Source organism: Astatotilapia calliptera, chromosome 3, assembly GCF_900246225.1.
Source record: "Astatotilapia calliptera chromosome 3, fAstCal1.2, whole genome shotgun sequence".
Classification (NCBI taxonomy): domain Eukaryota; kingdom Metazoa; phylum Chordata; class Actinopteri; order Cichliformes; family Cichlidae; genus Astatotilapia; species Astatotilapia calliptera.
The window spans coordinates 44,153,364-44,175,008 of NC_039304.1; the positions used below are offsets into that span (position 1 = coordinate 44,153,364).

At 42.0% G+C, this 21,645-nt stretch overlaps 1 protein-coding gene across 1 annotated transcript; it reads right to left on the minus strand.

The window, feature by feature from the left end:
• Positions 1–14,538: 14,538 nt before the first annotated feature.
• Positions 14,539–16,405, minus strand: LOC113014944 (zinc finger protein 595-like). Its single transcript, XM_026156822.1, has 3 exons — positions 16,375–16,405; positions 14,965–16,280; positions 14,539–14,718 (listed from the first exon to the last, which is right to left on the minus strand). Exons 1-2 carry the CDS (start codon positions 16,403–16,405, stop codon positions 14,989–14,991), a joined length of 1,323 nt encoding a protein of 440 aa, XP_026012607.1. The 3' UTR covers positions 14,539–14,718; positions 14,965–14,988.
• Positions 16,406–21,645: the final 5,240 nt, after the last annotated feature.

The window sequence follows — 21,645 nt, forward strand, 5'->3', positions numbered from 1 at the left end:
CAATATACAACTGATGAGCTCCTCCGGCTCCGCTTCTCTTTAGCTGCTCCGCCGTTGGCTGCTCTTCATTTCCACACGGACATTGCCTTCCTCCCTCGCCGAAAGTACGTACATCGAGGCTCCCGTCGGTATTTCCATCAGGATAATTCCAAACCAATTCAGTCCTTCTGGTCCACCTCTGGTCGCTCTCAACGGAACCCCTGCAGGTCTATTGACCACAATGTTCTGACTGGTCTGCCTAGGTCGGCTAACACTCTCATCCAGTCCGACAGTATTCCTGTCAACTTCGGCCTGCTTAATATCCGTTCGCTTACGAACAAAGGACATCTCATCCAGGATCTCCTAACAGACCGTAAGTTTGACTTTTTCTGCTTGACTGAGACATGGCAACAGCCCAATGACTTTTCGCAACTCAACGACTCCACCCCCCCCCCGGGGTCCGGCCGTGGTGGTGGCCTCGCGATAATCTATCGCGAGAACTGGAAAGTCTCGCCGCTGTCCGCCCCTACGTACAGCTCCTTTGAATCTGTTGTTTGTCAACTTTCAGGACCTACCCCAACTGTAATAGCTGTCATCTACCGCCCCCCAAAATTTAATTCTGTTTTTATCAGTGACTTTGCCGATCTGCTGACCAATTTAGCTACTGTCTCCCCTAATATAATATTGCTGGGTGACTTTAACGTTCACGTGGATAATTGCGACCATCCTCTTACCAAGGACCTTCTATCCTGCCTTGACAGCTTCAGCCTTAAACAATACATAAACTTCCCTACCCACATTAAGGGCCACACTTTGGACTTAGTCTGCTGCTCTGGACTTACCCCCTCCATCTGTACAGCTGACGAACTGCCAATTTCGGACCATCTGCTTCTCTCCTTTAATGTTCACATGACCCTCTCTGTAATTAACAACCCCCGTATTATCTCTTTCCGGAATATCAAGAATATAAATCTTGATATCCTTTCCTCTGCTTTTTCTAGCTGCTTGTCTTCTAACAATTTAGCTATTCAAGAGGACCTGGTACTTTTTTATAATCATAGCCTTAGTAGTATTTTAAATTCCCTGGCTCCACAAAAAACCAGAACTGTACTTTTTTCTCGCTCTGCACCCTGGTACACCCCTGAACTCCGGCTACTGAAAGCTAAAGGCCGACAGCTTGAACGTCTCTATAAGAAAACTGGCCTTACTATTCATAAGGATATGTTTAATAACCACGTTCAGTATTACCAGGAATGTATTAGTCAAACCAAATCTGCTTACTACTCTGCTATTGTCTGTCTGGTGTGACCACCATTTGCCTCATGCAGTGCAACACATCGTCGCATGGAGTCTATCAGATTGTCAATTGTGGCCTGTGGAATGTTGGTCCACTCCACTTCAATGGCTGTGCGAGGTTGTTGGATATTCGTGGGAACTGGTACATGCTGTCGTATACACCGGTCAAGCACATCCCGAACATGCTCAATGGGTGACATGTCCGGTGAGTATGCTGGCCATGCAAGAACTGGGACATTCTCAGCTGCCATCTGCCCTGAACAATGTGAACCATGATTCATCCGTGAAGCGCACACCTCTCCAACGTGCCAGATGCCATCGAATGTGAGCATTTGCCCACACAAGTCTGTTACGGCGACGAGCTGGAGTCAGGTCAAGACCCCGATGAGGACGACGGGCATGCAGTTGAGCGTCCCTGAGACGGTTTCTGACAGTTTGTGCAGAAATTGTTTGGTTGTGCAAACCAATTGTTCCAGCAGCTGTCTGGGTGGCTGGTCGCAGACGATCTTGGAGGTGAACCTACTGGATGTGGCGGTCCTGGGCTGGTGTGGTTACACGAGGTCTGCGGTTGTGAGGCCGGTTGGATGTGCTGCCATATTCTCTGAAACGCCTGTGGAGACGGCTTATGGTTGAGAAATGAACATTCAATGCACGGGCGACAGATCTGGTTGACATTCCTGCTGTCAGCATGCCAATTGCACGCTCCCTCATTGCTTGTGGCATCTGTGGCATTTTGCTGTGAGACAAAACTGCACATTCCAGGGTGGCCTTTTGTTGTGGGCAGTCTGAGGTACACCTGTGCACTACTCATGATGTCAGATCAGCATCCTGATGTGGCACACCTGTGAGGTGGGATGGATTATCTCAATATGGCAGATGTGCCCACTACCACACATTTGGACTGATTTGTGACCACTGTTTGGGAGGGATGGTTATATTGTGTATCTGGAATGAATTTTAGGTCTCTACGTCCATTCCATGGCCACAGTGAACAAAGCAGCACAGCGCAATGAATTCAATTCAAATTAAGACTTATTTATAACCTACATCAACAATTATGTTATGATAAATTACGTAATAACTACAACAGAAGACTTACCTTTGTGGAAATGCTTGGAGCAGACTAACATGTGAGCTGGAGTGTTCTGAGACGTTATATTTGGTCTTTGAATGGCTGGAATTGAGGCCATTGAGGCTATTTGTTATTTTGGAAACATGGCTTAAACCAGGGGTGTCAAACTCAAATACACAGTGGGCCAAAATTCAAAACTGGAACAAAGTCGCGGGCTAACGTTAATATTTATTGAAATATATTTATTCCTCCAGATATAAGAATGAATCTTTTCTTATGGACTCAAACACGTTTTGCTGAAAAACTGGATATGGAACAAGCAAAGCTTAATACTAAACAATATATATATTAGCCGTATAATACCAGTAGGCCAGCTCTAATAATAATTTGGTATGGCTTCGCGGGCCAAATGTAATTAGGCTGCGGGCCAAATTTGGCCCGCGGGCCAGAGTTTGACACCTATGGCTTAAACAATTTCTCTTCCACGACGGAATCCGATAACAATCTCTTTACCCGTCGGCTTCCCATGGCTGTCATGTGACTATTGCAGTTAATAATACAACAGCTTCTTGCCATTTTTTGTGTTTCTTTTTATCGCTGTGTGACTGTTTTCATGTGAACGCCTGCGTGCGCTAGTACCGCTTGCCACTTGTACCTACAATTCTTTGTAGTTTTACCCCTGAATGACGTCACATTTTCAATCTCTACAGGCCACTGAACAGAGCATCTGTGGTAGGATGATGGAGTGTTGCCATGGTAATGCACGGGGGGGGGGGGGGGGGGGGCGTCAAACAAAGCACTAAAGGTGGACTTTGTGTGGATGCATATATGCATTCATGTATGCCGAGAGGCCGGGGGCACCCCACCTCCGAAGTGGCCCGAGCGAGCCCCAGGCTCCAGGCCCCGATAAGCGGCCGCCAAGGAGTGAGCCGGCGTGTACCTGGACGCCCATCCCCAGACACAAAGAACCACCAACGCACCGATGTCTGAGGGAGTCCGCCACTGGCAGGGGAAGTGGTGGTGGGGGGAGATAGGCCTCCAAACCTTGGAGGGCCTGAGATGTCCCCAGAGAGGTGGCGTCTGATACCCAACCTGACATATGGACACAGACATACAGACACACACAGATACAAACATCCATTCCCCCCCTCATGCTCTCATATGCACTTACTCCACACTCAACCAACGTGGAGACAGACATAAAGAGACGCTGTATACACGATCACACTCCCCAAGCGTACTCTACGAACCGGGTCTAGGTACCCTTGCCCCTGGAGGGGGGAACTGCACCCAGACCCAGGTGGTGTTACCCTTTTCCCTGCGGTGGGGAGAGGCAGACCGCCCCGCTGGAAGTCTTTCCAAACACAGGAAACAGATCAGGGAGCAGAGACCCACGTGGTTCACGCTGAGCTCAGCTACAATCCAGGAGAGGGTGTGCAGATCGATGCAGACATCGATCCAAACGTTGGTAGTGTTATATGTTCCTGTAAGTTCACTACTTTACTCCCATTTCATGAAAAAGCAGCTCTCTCTGCTCGACTGTCCTCTCCTGCACAGACACTTTGCGCCGCCTCCTTTTCCGGCTCTGCTGTGATTTGTTGCTGCGAGGTCACGTGACTCAGCGTCACAAGGTAACCACGTGGGGTGTTATTTCAAAAGTAGCGCCTATCTCCTTTTCCTAAACTCTTTTCCTTGGCCTCGATGAAAACTTCATCGTGGGAAGGATATTTGCTAAGGACTCAGGGAAAGAGAGGAGCGATGTGACACCGGATGTCCGCCTGTTGAAACTACATTGTGCAGAAGATGGACTACAAAACAAACATCTTACTTCGTCACAATGTGTTCTAACCCTGTTGTTTTATGGAGGTCATATAAACGAGAATAGCCTGTTAAAAATATCCTTTCATTACAAAGTTTTGAAGAAAATTTTAAAGAAGAAGGAACCTTTAGGGTCAGATTTACTAACATCTGCAGCAGCTCAAAGACATCTTTTGATGTTAAAAAGCTGCTGGATTTACTGAAGAGACTCAGTGTCAGTTTGTGACTGAAGTTATGACAAATGTGTTTGTAAATGTGTTTCACTTCCAAGAGAAGAAGATTTAAATGAGTGACACAAATGTAAATTACAAAGTCTGTGGTGCACAATTTACTACAAATTGCACAAAATCTACCACAGAATCCTGTCTTGTTCCTGCTGTGGTTGTGATAGTGAGGACAGTTTATTGTTTTAGGGGGAGATGTTATCAAAACAAGTCTCTGATCCGCTCAAAGTTGTTATTTCAGTTCCAAAAGTTTGGCTCTGGCCTAAAACTCTCCAGTCAGATCTTATACTGATAGTTTTGAGGTGAGCCCCACTTATTGTTCCTTAATAATACAGTTTATGTGAAACCAAGCAGAAATGAATTACGCTTCTTAATTTTTTATAGTGCACACAGCTAACTCTTTCTGCTGAATATGTAAAAAATAAAAGTGTTACTGTGTTACATGCCTGAATGTTGCTCATGGTCTGATGGGAAATAATGTTTTCTGTTCTTTAGCACATCGAACAGTCAACTGTTCACAGAGTTTAGGTTTAAAGGATGAAACAGTTTGCACTGATGCATCTCTCCTCTCCTATCTGAAGAGTATGTAAATATCTGGTTTCAACTGTATATTTGATGATGTTGGTGTTTGGCTTGATTGTCAGAACAAAGAGGGAGAGAGAGGAACAGCGAGAGAGAGAGAGAAACAGAGAGGGAGAGTGTACTTTGGTAGAATTAAAAAAAAGGTGCAGTGCAGGTCTATGATGATTTTTAGTGCTACTATCATCTAGTTCTGATTCTGGTTCTGTCTTGGTTAAATCCTAAGTAGTCCTGATTTTAAACTGTTGTAGTCCTGTTTTAATTCCAGATCAGTTCTGGGTCTGGTTGAATTGGGGTTTAGTCCTCATGTCTTGATACAGCCCCGACTTTGACCCGAGCAGCACCAATTAGTGGCTGAACGACAGAGTTGTCTATGAAGACTATGAGTGTCTTCATAGTTTTATTTTTGATATTCACCAATTTTTATATACTGCAAAAAAAAAAACAACGAAAATAAGTATTATAATGCAAATTTGCAAAAATAAATAGCATATGCATCAAAATAAACTATTTCCAGCAGTGCAATATGTATCCTAAGCATCCCAGAAACGACACAGAAAGTCATAAAGTCAAACATAACTTTTAAAAACACCAGTATAGGCTTACAAGGCCCTGATGGTAAAGAACTAAATTTCTGTGAAAATGACGTCACTTCCGGTTTTGGGCAGGTCATGGCGCATATGTGATAGTTCGCGCTGATGGACGTAGGAAGTGTTACGAAAAGCTGATTGGATCGGCAAAGCCTGTTTCTGGAATATTATGTTTTTGTTGCTGCAAGTGCTTTTTATGCAATTTTTGCAAAGCTTTATGTGGAAGGAAACTGTGACCGAGGACAAGCTGATGGCATAAGATGTAAGTACAACTCCTCCGGTTTCATATGCAAAAAAAATTATTGTGCTAACTTTCATGGTTCCAGTGCTACCGGGATTTAAAAATAGTTATGCAAAAGGGAGCGTGCCCGCTCCGACCGGCTTTAAAGGGTTAAGGGAGACTGTTGATCGTTTTAAGCCTTCAGGGTCTCCAAATGATGCTGTCCCTCCTCGACTCTTATAAGAGGTGTTACCTACAGTTGGACCTTTGGTTCTCAAGCTGGTAAACCATAGTTTGATGTCAGGTGTAGTCCCTAAAGATTGTAAACATGCTGTAGTCAAACTCCTGATTAAAAACCTGTTCTTGATCCTACGAATCTTGCAAATTACAGGCCTATCTTCTAACTACCTTTTCTTTCCAAAATTCTTGAAAAGAGAGTTCACAGTCAATGAATGACCATCCTGGAAAAGCAAAATGTTTTACAGGTTTTCCAATCTATTTTTAAACCCTTTCATAGCACTGAATCAGCCCTTTTAAAAGTGTTTACTGACATATTGCAGTAATGACACCTGGTTACGCCAATCGGAGGTCACTAAAATCAATATTGAATCGGTGTGTAACTTTGCCAAAACAATGTTGGACTCTGTAGTTTTCTCTGGTCCCCTCCCCAGTCAGACCAGGAATGACATGTTTAGCTGCATGTTCTCCTTAAATTGCTGGCTGTCTGAGTGGTGTCCCAGAAACGATGTGGTCTTCATAGATAATTGGCAAACCTTCTGGAGGAAACCTGGTCTTGTTAGGAGAGACGGCATCCGTCCCACTTTGGATGGAGCAGCTCTCATTTCTAGAAATATGGACAAATTTATTAAATCCCCCAAAATATGACTATCCAGAGTTGGGACCAGGAAGCAGAGTTGCAGTCTTACACACCTCTGCAGCTTCTCTGTTCCTGCTACCCCCCCCCAAACCCCCCCGTCTCCATAGAGACTGTGTCAGCTCCCAAAAAGACAAAAAACAAACTAAAACCAGCAACAAACAACTTAAACATAAACAATCACAAAGAAAGAACAATACAGTATCCACGTCTGAACCAAAGAGTAAAACAGTGAAATGTGGATTAATTATTAAATATTAGGTCTCTCTCCTCCAAGTCTCTGTTAGTAGATGACTGTGGCGGAGGTGTGGTCCCGGGCGCGGCTGCAGGGGAGGAGTGGTGCAGTGGGCTCAACGGGGCGGTGCTGGAGATGCCGGTGAGAACAGCTGACGGCGATTTGGACTGATAATGGTTTCCTTCCCTTTTTATAGTGAGACGGAGAGGAGCGGAGGGAGAGGGAAATCAGCTGGGACCGACAGCTGTCAGACTGTGTTCAGTCATAACCTCGGAAAACTGTAAATAAATGTGGAACCTGGTGATAAAGACCTGTGTGTGTGAGTACCTGTGTATAGTGCATTTCACAATGACTTAATAATTGATCAACAAATTGATTTACTCTGCCTTACAGAAACCTGGTTGCAGCAGGATGATTATGCTAGTTTAAATGAATCAACACCCCCGAGTCATTCTAACTACCAGAAATCTCGAAGCACAGGCCGAGGGGGCGGTGTGGCAGCAATTTTTCACACCAGCCTATTAATTAATGAAAGACCAAGACAGACTTTTAATTCATTTGAAAGCCTGATGCTTAACATTGTCCACCCCAGCTGTAAAACTCAGAAACCAGTCTTGCTTGTTATCATCAATCGTCCACCTGGGCCTTACACAGAGTTTCTGTCTGATTTCTCAGACTTTATATCTAATTTAGTTCTGAGCTCAGATAAAATAATTATTGTGGGTGATTTTAACATCCATGTAGATGCTAAAAATGACAGCCTCAACATGGCATTTAATCTGTTATTAGACTCAATTTGCTTCTCTCAAAATGTAAAAGAACCCACCCACCACTTTAATCACACTCTAGATCTTGTTTTAACATATAGCATAGAAACTGAACATTTAACAGTGTTTCCTGAAAACCCTCTCCTGTCTGATCATTTCCTGATAACATTTACAATAATTGATTACACAGCAGAGGAGAGTAGATTTTATCACAGTAGATGTCTTTCTGAAAGTTTAAGAATATAATCCACCCACTGTTATCATCTCCAATGCCCTGTACCAACATAGAGCAGAGCAGCTATCTGAATACGACTCCAACAGAGGTCGATTATCTTGTTAATAATTTCACCTCCTCACTACGTACGACTCTGGATACTGTAGCTCCGGTGAAAACTAAGGTTTCTAATCAGAAGTACCTGACTCTGTGGTATAATTCTCAAACACGTACCCTAAAGCAGATGACTTGTAAGCTGGAGAGGAAATGGCGTGTCACAAATTTAGAGGATCATCATTTAGCCTGGAGAAATAGTTTGCTGCTTTATAAGAAAGCCCTCCGCAAAGCCAGAACATCTTACTATTCATCACTGATTGAAGAAAATAAGAACAACCCCAGGTTTCTCTTCAGCACTGTAGCCAGGCTTACAAAAAGTCAGAGCTCTGTTGAGCCAACCATCCCTTTAACGTTAACTAGTAATGACTTCATGAACTTCACAAATAAAATTTTTATCATTAGAGAAAAAATGACCAATAACCATCCCACAGATGTAATATTATCTACAGCTACTCTTAATACCATTGATGTTAAGTTTGACTGTTTTTCTCCAATTGATCTTTCTGAGTTAACTTCAATAATTACTTCCTCCAAACCATCAATGTGTCTTTTAGACCCCATTCCTACAAAACTGCTCAAAGAAGTCCTGCCATTAATTAATTCTTCGATCTTAAATATGATCAACCTATCTCTAATAATCAGCTATGTACCACAGGCCTTCAAGCTGGTTGTAGTTAAACCTTTACTTAAAAAGCATCTCTAGACCCAGCAATCTTAGCTAATTATAGGCCAATCTCCAACCTTCCTTTCATATCAAAAATCCTTGAAAGAGTAGTTGTCAAACAGCTAACAGATCATCTGCAGAGGAATGGTTTATTTGAAGAGTTTCAGTCAGGTTTCAGAGCTCAGCACAGCACAGAAACAGCTTTAGTGAAGGTTACAAATGATTTTCTTATAGCCTCTGACAGTGGACTCTTCTCTGTGCTTGTCCTGCTAGACCTTAGCGCAGCGTTCGATGCTGTTGACCATAATATCCTATCAGAACGATTAGAACATGCTGTAGGTATTACAAGTACTGCGCTGCAGTGGTTTGTATCATATCTATCTAATAGACTCCAATTTGTACATGTAAATGGAGAGTCCTCTTCACACACTGAGGTTAATTATGGTGTTCCACAGGGTTCAGTGCTAGGACCAATTCTGTTTACATTATACATGCTTCCCTTAGGCAGTTTCATTAGAAGACATAGCATACCAAATTTCCCCTTGAGGATTATTCTATTCTATATATTTTCACTGGTATGCAGATGACACCCAGCTCTGTCTATCTATGGAGCTAGATAACACATACCAATTACTTAAACTGCAGGAATGTCTTAAAGACATAAAGACCTGGATGGCCGCTGTTGGGGGAAAACTCTGCAAAAGACCCAGGAGAAATAAAGACACAATGAGACAAGATTACTTTTGATGCTTTAACGTGCGCACGGGTAAGCTGTTAAAACAACTCACACCCATGAACAGAGGCTTGGCATTTTTATAGGCACAAATCACAGAGACAGTGAGAACAGGATAAGAAAATAATAAACCGATAAAATAAACAACTCCATATGTGGCGCTAGTCTCGTCAGCAGAGAGCTGGGAGAAAGCTGTGAGAGATAAAACAATCTAAAACAATATGTCCCAAAACAATATGTCTTTGTTGAGAAAGTCTAAAAGGATAATTCTAAACTAATCTAACCATAGGCAAAGGGCAGACAAAGGGCATCTTTGTACATTTAAAAGAAGGTAAAGAAACATAGAATCATTTTCCACTAACAGCTGCTAACTTTCTGCTTCTTAATTCAGATAAAACTGAGGTTATTGTACTCAGCCCTGAAAATCTTAGAACTATGGTATCTAACCAGATTCTTACGCTGGATGGCATTACCTTGGCCTCCAGTAACATTGTGATGAACCTTGGAGTCACTTTTGACCAGGACATGTCCTTCAACGCACATATTAAATAAATATGTAAGACTGCGTTCTTCCATTTGCGCAACATCTCTAAAATTAGAAATATCCTGTCTCAGAGTGATGCTGAAAAGCTAGTTCATGCATTTATTACTTCCAGGCTGGACTACTATAATTCATTATTATCAGGATGTCCAAAAAACTTGCTGAAAAGCCTTCAACTAATCCAAAATGCTGCAGCAAGAGTCCTGACAGGGACTAGAAAGAGAGAGATTTCTTCTGTTTTGGCTTCCCTTCATTGCCTTCCTGTTAAATCCAGAATTGAATTCAAAATCCTGCTCCTCACATACAAGGTCTTAAATAATCAGGCCCCATCTTATCTTAATGACCTTGTAGTACCATATCACCCTGTCGAAAAGGAGTTTTTCCTTCCCACTGTCGCCAAAGTGCTTGCTCATAGGGGGTCATATGATTGTTGGGTTTTTCTCTGTATCTATGAAGCGCCCACGTCTCTCAGATCAGCTGATCAGCTGTTCCTGAATGTACCCAGGACTGAGCATAAACTTAGAGGAGATCGTGCTTTTTCTGCAGCAGCTCCATTTATTCATTCAGTCATTTATTCTATGTATTTTGCCAGAAACGCCAGGCGCTCACAAAACTATTACAATGACCACCAAACAAACAATAAATGAGAGCAAGTGAACAGATTCCACACAAAGACATGAACACAAAGCGCGGACCCGATGCATCAGTGACATGTCGTGTTTCTCACCCGGCGACATGAACACGGACACGCCGTCGGGGCAGAAAGTCAACATCTAACTGATTCTGAGCTGCAGCTTTTGTTCCTCTCTGGCCAAAAGAAAGCTAAATTTTTTCTGCTTAATACATTTTTTCTTTAAATTATGCCAATTTGAAAAATGCTTAGCTTGCTGTTGTTTTGTGTTTTATCCTCAGTTACTTTGAAACACTTACTGAGTCAAAATTGAATTTAATCAAATCAATTATAGAAATCAGTGATGATACCCAGCCCTAGTGAGTAGCCTAAGCCCAACAGAAGTGGAGGCAGCTGTGGGTAATGAGAAAAGATGAAAAGGTTGATAACACATTATATGCAGTAAATACACTGCCCAGGTGTCCCCTCTCCCCACTGCCTGTCAATAAAGAACTTTGTGTTGACAAGATTGTTAGCTAATCATTTACAAATCTATAATATCTGCATGGACAGCGTTAACTGATGAGGTTGAAAAATTCAATACTCAAAAGTTTACTCTTCAGCCACCATGCTTCTGCCATCTGCCTTTTTTTTTATTAGCCACAGTAAAGGCTGCGCTATGAATTCTGGGATATGTTGCGCCACGAATGAATAGAATAGAATTCAACTTTATTGTCATTGCACATGCACAGGTACAGGGCAACGAAATGCAGTTTGCATCCATCCAGAAGTGCTTTAGTGATATAGATATATTACAATATATATTAGCAATAATATAGATATGTGAGTATATTACAGAAATGGGTCTATTATGTTATAATGTACATGGTATGAAGTATGTTGTGAATATTCTATAACTATAAGTATGTACAGGCTGTAGTGAGTACAAGCTATGTACAGGCTATGAACAGGATAAAAATATGAAAAACTATACAGAATATGAAATAAACAACTTTACAGAAATCTGAGATATACAGCTATACAGAAATGGGAACTATGCAAGCTGCAAACAGTTGCAGGGTTAAAAATTATCGAATGTACAGAATGATTATTTACACAGAGCTATACAGTAGTGCAGTTAAGATAAGTGAGATATGTGGATAATTCTACAGAGGCTATATAAAGTGCTAGTGGTTGTGAGTGGTGGTTCAGTCCATGTTATTATTGTGTGTTTGAGGGTACAGTTGTCCATTGTGGGTGCGTGTATGTTCAGTCCATGAGTTTAACGTGGGTCAGATGTCAGGAGGCAGAGTTCAGGAGTCTGACAGCTGTGGGGAAGAAGCTGTTCCGGTACCTGGTGGTCTTAGTCCGGAGGCTCCTGTGGCGCCTCCCAGAGGGCAGGAGGGTGAAGAGTCCATGTGATGGGTGACTGGGGTCTTTGATGATTTTCCCAGCCCTTTTCAGACACCGCTTCCTGTAGATGTCTTTTATGGCAGGAAGTGGTGCTCCGGCGATGCGCTGGGCAGTTTTCACGACCCTCTGCAACGCCTTCCGGTCCGAGGCAGAGCAGTTCCCGTACCAGACTGTTATACAGTTGGTCAGGATGCTCTCGATGGTGCAGCGATAGAAGTTCACCAGGATGTCTGAGGACAGGTGGTTCTTCCTCAGAGTCCTCAAGAAGACGAGGCGTTGGTGAGCCTTCTTGACCAGCTTGGAGCAGTTGGTCGTCCAGGTGAGATCCTCGGAGATGTGGACTCCCAGGAACTTGAAGCTGCTCACACGCTCCACAGCTGTCCCCTTAATGTGGATGGGTGGATGTGGGTCAGCATTCCTCCTGTAGTCCACGAATGATACACCTGACTCCTTCAAGTCCGGGGAAATGAAGTGCGCATTTCCGGCCGCATTTGGAATTGGGACAGCCTTCATCACGTCGCTGTGGTGTAATCAGCCTCCAAATGGGGTCTCAAAATTGTACCAAAAAACTCTGTACCTCCCTCCAACCACACACTTCTTCGGGTTTGCCATCAGCACTGCCTGCCTCAGGGAATCCAGGACTGTGACCAACCACTGCACATGCTCCACTGAGGTATCACTATGAATGATGACATCATCCAGGTAAGAAACAGCATATGCAGTGTGAGGACACAGCTATCGCTACAGGAAGTGCTGAAAACTGGCCGGGGCTTCAAACAAGCCAAACGGAAGTGTGACGAATTGCTACGAACCACACAGAGTGGAGGAGGCCGTTTTTATCTTTGGACTCTGCAGACAAGGGAATCTGCCAATCAGCTGTGTTTCAAAGTGGTGCTCCATGAGAGTCGTGCACATGGGCAAGGGGGAGAACACATCTGCAAAGCGCTGTTGCAATGCAGGAACATCTGCTTTATTGGAATGTGTGAGATGTTAATCACAATGCATCTTAAACACACGCTCTAAAAGCGTCATGCCCACAGCACGTTTTTGAGAAAAATCAAATATTTTGGTCCTTGAAGATCATTTCAGAGTGTTTAATTAGCTGCAGGAACCCTGTTCTGTGTGAGTGGAGAACAGCCAAGTCGCCTCCTCTGATAAACCTCCACATGTACCACTGAAAACAGTTAAATTAGTTTGAATCTGAAATCATGGCTCAAACTACTTGTTCTGAGACAATTTCTTCATTTTCACACCAAACTGTTTAATAACACAAACTTTACACAGAGTTCATCAAATATAACTAACACTTTAATATTATCAGGATTTCATAATACAAACATCAAATCAACAGGGAAACAGCTGCAGAACATGTGGATCAAAATGAAGTCATTAAAAAACAACATGTGGACTTCAAGGATACAGTAAATACACTAAAGTGAAAGGAGAAGCCAAAATTTGAAGGAATTTGAATTAAGTAAAAGTAGTCACCTGTGATCTTTAAATTGGTCCTGATGTGTGCTGCTGTTTATAACTTTCAACATTTCTTTGCTGCCACTGTGAATATGAATGTGGTCTTTGCCTAATTAAATAAAGGTTACACTGACTCACTGCTTCATCTTCAGGTACAAACTGGTATTATATGGAAATACAGCCCAAAACCAGTTTAGCTTGAGTTTCTTTTTTCTGGACATAAAGTCACAGCAGGTGTTGTTTCAAAGCTGGTGGACAGATTTAGTTCATTTTGGAGGTTTTAAGAGCAACTGCTGTGAAAACATTTGTAGTTTTGGGAGAAAATTACTTAAGAGAAGATTTTACCACAGCAAAAGATTAAATATGAAGGAAGGATTGAAATTTAACTTAGGTAACACATAAAATGAATACAACTACTAAACACTACTGTGTCCTAATAAACAAAGAATAAAATGTAACAGCGATAACATTTTAGAGAATTAAAATCCCTCAAAGGAAAAAAAAATAAAATTGATATGCATATCTATACATGCAGCTTCCTAAATGTAACATTCAGGATTATTCACTGCAGCTCCAGAAATCAGAGCTACCTCATCAGATCCAAGTGTGACATCAGCTGACACTCTTTACAGGAGATTCCATCTGAACTCTGTGGAGCCTGATCTCAAGGTTTTTAAGTCTGAGCCTGAAACCAGAAGAGGATCTTTCTCTCTCTTCAGATTCATTGTGATCCAGTGATTTCAGTCCTGCATAATCAGGCTGATGTTTGCACAGAGCAGATAATGAAGTGAAGGTTTTTGCACATTGGTAACAGTGAAACAGTTTATTTACAGCGTGGGATCGTTTGTGTTCGGAGTATGAACTGAGATTCCTGAAGCTCTTGTCACACTGGTCACAGCTGAAGTTCACCTCCATGTGTGTACGTTCATGTTTGTTACGATGACCTGATTGTGACCAGCTTTTGTCACAGTGTCTGCACTTGTATGGTGTCTCTCCTGTGTGGATTCCCTTATGCTTTTTCATTGAGCTTATTTCCAGTGGTGAAGGATGACCCACACTGGTCACAGATGTGCTTTTTGACCCCACTGTGGAAGAGTTCATGTATTTTAATGTATTTGGTGTGTGGAAGCCTCTCCCACATTCTTTGCAGTAGTTCATTTTGTCTCCAGTGTGGCTACGTTGATGTGGTTTTAGGTCCCGTTGATGATTGGAAGTTTTTCCACAAAGATCACAGAGAAACTCTTTCCCACCACCACAGTGACGACAGGGTTGAGAAATGGATCCATGTGCGTCGCTCCACTTCTAAACAAAGACATTGTAAGTCAGGGAATTCCTTCAACGTTTTTATCCTGAACGTCGCCTGAAACAAAGAGCATCTCTGCCAACGTCCAATTACATTTTACTGTTTACATTATAACACTCAGCTTACTGAGAGATAATGAGTCTTCATTTTTCAAAACAGTTCATTCAGTATAACTCCATAAGTTTACTGATCAGACTTGTTCCAAGCAATCAGGTTACAATTACAAGATAAAACTAAATACATACCTCACAGTAACTGCACTTGTAGAGTTACTTCCTTGTGTGGATCTGTTGGTGTTTATTCAGCTGATGTGGAAATTTAAAAGACTTTCCACACAAGTCACAGCTGTAGGCTTTAACTTCACTGTGGATGATTTGGTGGTTTTTTAAGTGTCCAGCATGGGTAAAAGACTTTCCACACAGGTCACAGTTGTACGCTTTAACTCCACTGTGGATGAGTTTGTGTGTTTTTAAGTTTCCAGCCTGGGTAAAAGACTTTCCACACAAGTCACAGTTGTAAGGTTTAAATCCACTGTGGATGAGTTGGTGTGTTTTTAAGCTTCCAGCATGGGTAAAAGACTTTCCACACAGGTCACAGTTGTACGCTTTAACTCCACTGTGGATGAGTTTGTGTGTTTTTAAGTTTCCAGCCTGGGTAAAAGACTTTCCACACAAGTCACAGATGTAAGGTTTAACTCCACTGTGGATGACTTGGTGTTTTTTTAGGCTTAGAGCCCAGGTAAAATCCTTCCCACACAAGTCACAGCTGTAAGGTTTAACTCCAGTGTGGATGAGTTGGTGTGCTTTTAAGTTTCCAGCCTGGGTAAAAGACTTTCCACACAAGTCACAGCTGTATGGTTTAACTCCACTGTGGATGAGTTGGTGTTTTTTTAGGGTTAGAGCCCAGGTAAAATCCTTCCCACACAAGTCACAGTTGTACGCTTTAACTCCACTGTGGATGAGTTGGTGTGTTTTTAAGTGTCCAGCCTGGGTAAAAGACTTTCCACACAAGTCACAGTTGTAAGGTTTAACTCCAGTGTGGATGAGTTGGTGTTTTTTTAAGTGTCCAGCCTGGGTAAAAGACTTTCCACACAAGTCACAGCTGTGAGGTTTAACTTCACTGTGGATGAGTTGGTGTTTTTTTAAGTGTCCAGTCTGGGTAAAAGACTTTCCACACAAGTCGCAGCTGTAAGGTTTAAATCCACTGTGGATGAGTTGGTGTTTTTTTAAGTTTCCAGCGTGGGTAAAAGACTTTCCACACAAGTCACAGCTGTAAGGTTTAACTCCACTGTGGATGACTTGGTGTCTTTTTAAGTGTCCAGTCTGGGTAAAAGACTTTCCACACAAGTCGCAGCTGTAAGGTTTAAATCCACTGTGGATGAGTTGGTGTTTTTTTAAGTTTCCAGCGTGGGTAAAAGACTTTCCACACAAGTCACAGCTGTAAGGTTTAACTCCACTGTGGATGACTTGGTGTCTTTTTAAGTCTCCAGCCCGGGTAAAATCCTTCCCGCACTCATCACAGCTGTAGGTTTTCTCTCCCTTTCTTCTGTGAGGTTTGTCGGCCTCCTGAGAGCGCTGACTTCTCGCTCCATGTTGGTCCTGCAGTGACAGAGATACAAACACAGGCAGTGTGTGAAATGCAGTCGTGGAACAAACTGAAACTCCCTCCATTGGTGGAATCAGACATGTCAAAAAAACACATTGTTGGTGTGTTACCACCACCTTCTGGTAATACTATCACATTACAATGATGTGCTACAAAGAGAGTTGTAATGAAAATGACATTATTGAAGAAATATTGATCATCAAAGAAACTCTTTTACTTCAAAAAAAATTCTGAGTTCGACTGATGATATTGTGGTTTCAATGTGTGTAGAGAAAATAAGATCTTTGTATTTTCTTGCAACTTCTGTGGTTTTTGGTTGTGAATGTAGATTCTGTATATATGGAGGAGCCCAGGATGGAAAAGATAAAGCTGCTGTTAACAGGTTTTTAAAAACCAACCAGCTGTGCACGCAGTTTCAATAACAGTGTAACTGTGATGTTTTTCTTACCTTTTGTGTTGAAGACATTGTTTCCTCTGTAGTGGCTGAGCTGAGTCCAAATGGCTGAAATTGTTCCTCTGCTGCACCACCAGACTCTTCTCCTCCTGTTACTCAGCTGGGACACAAAAAGTATATATATGTGTATTTTATCCCTGACAAAAAGAAGCAGAGCAAATAAACATGACTAAACTCCTCAGTGACAACAATACCTATGAAGCTTCAAGGTGAAACCCCAGAAGCAACTACAAAAAGAAAGTCATCAGTTGCCTACAAGAACTTGAAAGGGAAAAACCACTGACCCCCCCTGCACATCACCACCTTTACCCAGGGGATGCTACACCCTGTCTATATGGACTTCCATAGATCCACAAAGATGGAGTCCCGATCAGTCTCAATGGTAGCAGTATAAACTCAGCCACCTACAACATTTCAAGCACCTCATTACCATCCTAGCTCCCCTAGGATGGTAATGAGGACTTTAAAAAACATTTCGAAACTCACTATGTTAATGTGGAATTATTTTACAAATGGAGAATTTATTCTACAATTCATTATTTAAGCACAGAATTCTTTATTTTGATGTGCGTGGCTCTTGTTGTCCTCCATATAGGGGTGTCAAAAATCATAGAGGAAGTGGCATGAGGAGGTACATGTTTAAGGTGTTAACAACACACGGTGTGGTTTGCTAGGTTAACTCACAAGCAGAATTTAGCTGTGCTTGACTACAATAGAGACTTTCCTCTTTAGGTGTTTCTGAAACAAGAAGGTGTAGTAAACAGATTTGTTTCAGAAAAAGGCGACAGTAATTAAAATGACATACATAAGCACTAGGGCTGCCACAAATGATTATTTTGATAGTCGACTAGTCACCAATATTTTTTGCGATTAGTCGACTAATCAGATCATGCATCCATTGGACGTAAAACATACAGCTTATTGCACCAGCATGCATCTGCTCTTATATAACTATCATTAGCTTACAGCTTTAAGTGTTTAAAGTATGTGCTAAGTAAAAATAAAGACAAGATGATAGTTTATTACATTTTAATGAAATTTGCAGATTGTTTCGGTGAAGTTTAATAAACTCCTTGCTATCTAAAATATAACGGGACACCGGAGTATATTCTCGAGCATCTCATGCTTCTGATAATCAGCTGTCTGCTTGACGTTTATTCAGCTGTGTAAAAACTATAACTTTAATCTCAGCCAAACCGATTTACTCAGGAACAAATAAAATACTAAAAAAAAGCCAAACAATAACATTTGTAAGTTATCTAAGTGACTTATATATGTTTAACCTGAGTAGTGAAAGACAGCGGTGGGTTTGACAACGATTTGCCGGGAGTCCGGTGCTCTCATGGGCTCTAGTGAGCCTTGAACCCCGGCTAGCTATCGAGCTAGTGGGCAACAGACGTCTCCGAAAATGTCGGAGCGCTTTTGAAAATATGTGGTGTCTTGGTAAACTGAGCAGATACATTCAGTTACATTCTGAAAATATGTTAAACGTTTATTTTGTGACACAGAAAGAATAATAAGAGTAATATTACAACTAGCTGCCACCATTGTTGAAAACTGAGCTGGGCTGCGCTATGAATTCTGGGACAGAGCTACTTCTTCTTCGGGGTTTAACGGCAGCTAGCATCCTTGTGCATGCAGTGCTGCCATCTTCTGTTTCAGTCCATTATTACACTCTTAAATCCTACTACTTATTCCTGCGTCTTTTGTGATCTTACAAAGCTTCAAACGATGCGTCGACTATTAAATCAGTCGTCGACGCTTTTGATAGTCGACGTAATCGTGGCAGCCCTAATAAGCACAGAATGTTTTAATCCTACTAACACATACACACACATGCAATGCAATGAATACCAGATGGTATTTTAAGCCTGTGTTTCTGATTTTATCATCTTGTTCAGCTCACTTAGTAAGATGAGAAGTTTTTAGGAATAATTTTTGATTTACGTCTTAAATTGGACAAGTATGTAAAGAAGATTGCTAAGACGGTCAAGGCTAATCTGAATTGTTTTGAGTTAATTCAGCACTATATACCTGCTTCAGCAGCTCAGTTATTTATGCATTTGTCACGTTCCTGGGTCTTTTGAACCAGTGTTTTGAGTTCTATGTTTAAGTTCTTTAGGTCAGCGAAGTTCATTTGGTTATTAGATTTCTCTTTTATTTTCTTCCCCTGTATTTAAGTTTCCTCACCCTTTGTGTTTCATGCCGAGTGTCTTATGTTATCAAGTTTGTATTGTCATGTCTGTGTCTCATGTTTCCTGTTTTATTTTGAAGGTCTGTCTCCTATGTCAAATCTGTCCGATGGCATCATTTAGGGCTGCACAATTAAATGTTAGAAAATCGCGATCTCAATTCATACTTATGTGCAATCTCATTTCCAAATGACAATGATGTAAGAAAAGAAAAAAAAAGATGACGATTGTACCGCGTTTTGCTCCGGGACATAATCTGCATGAAAACAAGCGCTCACTCTTCATGCTCAACAAATGACAAGGGCAGAGCCTTATACCACGTGATACAGAAGCCAGCTGGAAGGGGAAAAAACAACGAAGAGCACGTGAGAGAAACTGCCGGAGGGGAGAAACCACAATGAGTGCAGAGGAAAAGCTCTGATGGTGGTGAGAATGACAACCCCACTGTAACATTAATTCCAAGAAAAGGTTCTCGTTCCTCCATGTGGAAGGTTTTTGGTTTCAAAGAAGATGAGAGTCAAAAAGATATCATTTGCAAGCTGTGTTTTGCCATAGTAGCAGCACCGCAAGCTAACACTACGAATTTGTATAACCACCTTAAACGTCACCATAAAGTGCAATATGACGAAGCTGTAAAGGCCAAGAAAGTGACAGGAGAAAATCAGTCCCCGTCAACCACCCAAACATCAATAACGGGAACCTTATACAGCACTTCCCCATACCCGTCAAACTCCCCCAGGCACAAAGAAATTACGGAGTAAGTGCAATAAATATTTATATTGGAAAAGAAAATCGTGAGAGAATCGTGATCTCAATTCTAAGCAAAAAAATTGTGATTCTCATTTTATGCAAAATGGTGCAGCCCTGGCATCATTGTCACATTTTAGAGAAACATAATCTACTTAGTTTTAGGAGTTTTAATCATTTGTGTTTGTAGCAAGGGGAATTGCATTTACCTGTGTGTTCCGCCCGGAGTCTTGAGAGTGTAACACCCGAAGGTGAGAAGCAGAGACTCATGACTGTTTATTAAGAGTTTAATAAAAGTTTACCTTGGAGGAGGGAAAGTTCAACCGAGCATCTTGTGAAGTTTAGAGAGAACAAGATGAAACATGGTGGCAGCTGAGGCAAGGGTAACAGTAAGTGAGCTGATGAGAAAAATCGATGAACACTGTAATCCCAAAGTTAATGAGACTGTCGAGAGATACAGATTTTTTGCATGCAATCAGGCTCCAGGAGAAAATATTGATAAATATGTTACGGACCTGAGAATGCTGGCGAGCACCTGCAACTTTGGACAATTAAAAGACTCACTGATCAGAGACAGGATCGTCTGTGGCACGAACAGCTCCAGTTGGAGGGAAAGGTTGCTCAGAGAAGAGAACCTCACATTAGACAGATGTCTAGATATTTGTAGAGCAATGGAGATTTCAAGAGAATACAACAAAACAATAGCGGGACAGGCTGTAGAGGAACTGCATGCAGTAAAACAAAAAGAGAGAGAAAGACTGGATAAAGAGATATCATGCAGATTTTGTGGAAGAGCACATGAAAGACTCAAATCAAAATGCCCAGCATATGGAAAAAAATGCAAAAAATGTGGCAAAGAAAATCATTTTGCATGCAGGAGTAAAAGCAGACAGAGTGAAAATGGAAAAAAGGTCCACACAGTGACGGAGCAGGACTCTGATTCCTGTGAGGACATAATGACTGTCACAGCTATGACACAGACTGCAGTAGAAGTGAACCAGATCAGAGAATCAGACATGAAAAAACGAGAGCAGCTGTTTGCAGGCATGATGATTGGCAACAGCCTGGTCAAGTTTCAAGTTGACTGCAGTGCAACCTGCAACGTTATTCCCATCAACTTGTTGAACCCGAACATCAAAATGGAGCACACAGACAAGGTTCTTGTGATGTACAATAAGTCAAGGCTGTGTCCATTAGGAAAGTGTAAGGTCAAGCTGACAAACCCAAGAAAAAACAAATAGTACAGAGTCGAGTTCCAAGTGGTAGAGGAGGATTGTAAAACACCTCTACTTGGGAGAACAGCTAGTGAAGCGATGAAGCTAATACAAGTTAAATATGATAACATCTGTGCTTTGGACAGCTCAGTGACAACAGCTCCATCAGAGAAAAACGCATGGTTGTTGGAAGAGATAAAGCCTGAGTTTCAGGATGTGTTTACAGGAGATGGATGTTTGCAAGGTGAATATGAGCTGGAAATCGACACAACAGCGCAGCCCGTCAAACTGCCAAAACGCACAGTCCCAGTGTCGATGATGAAACCACTGAAAGAGGAACTGATGAGCCTTGCAGACAGACAAATAATAGCACCGGTGGATTGTAGGACTGATTGGATCAGTGGGATGGTGACAGTGCAGAAGCCAAATGGCAAACCCAGGATATGTATTGACCCAAGACCACTCAACAAAGCTTTGAAGCGTAGTCACTTCCCGTTACCAACAATAGATGACATCTTGCCAGATGTGTCAAAAGCGAAATTTTTCACAGTTTGTGATGTGAAACATGGCTTTTGGCATGTGAAGCTTACAGAAGAGTCAAGCCATCTCACGACATTCGCAACACCATTTGGTCGCTTTCGTTGGCTGAGAATGCCGATGCGGATCAGCCCAGCACCAGAGGTCTTTCAGCGCAAACTGATGCAAGCGTTAGAG

Coding starts and splice junctions, on each gene's coding strand:
- LOC113014944 (XM_026156822.1), bottom strand. CDS start 16,405: ATGTCTGATTCCACCAATGGAGGGAGTTTCA. Junction 16,281..16,374: donor CACCAATGGAGGGAGTTTCA/GTTTGTTCCACG, acceptor GCTCTCAGGAGG/CCGACAAACCTCACAGAAGA.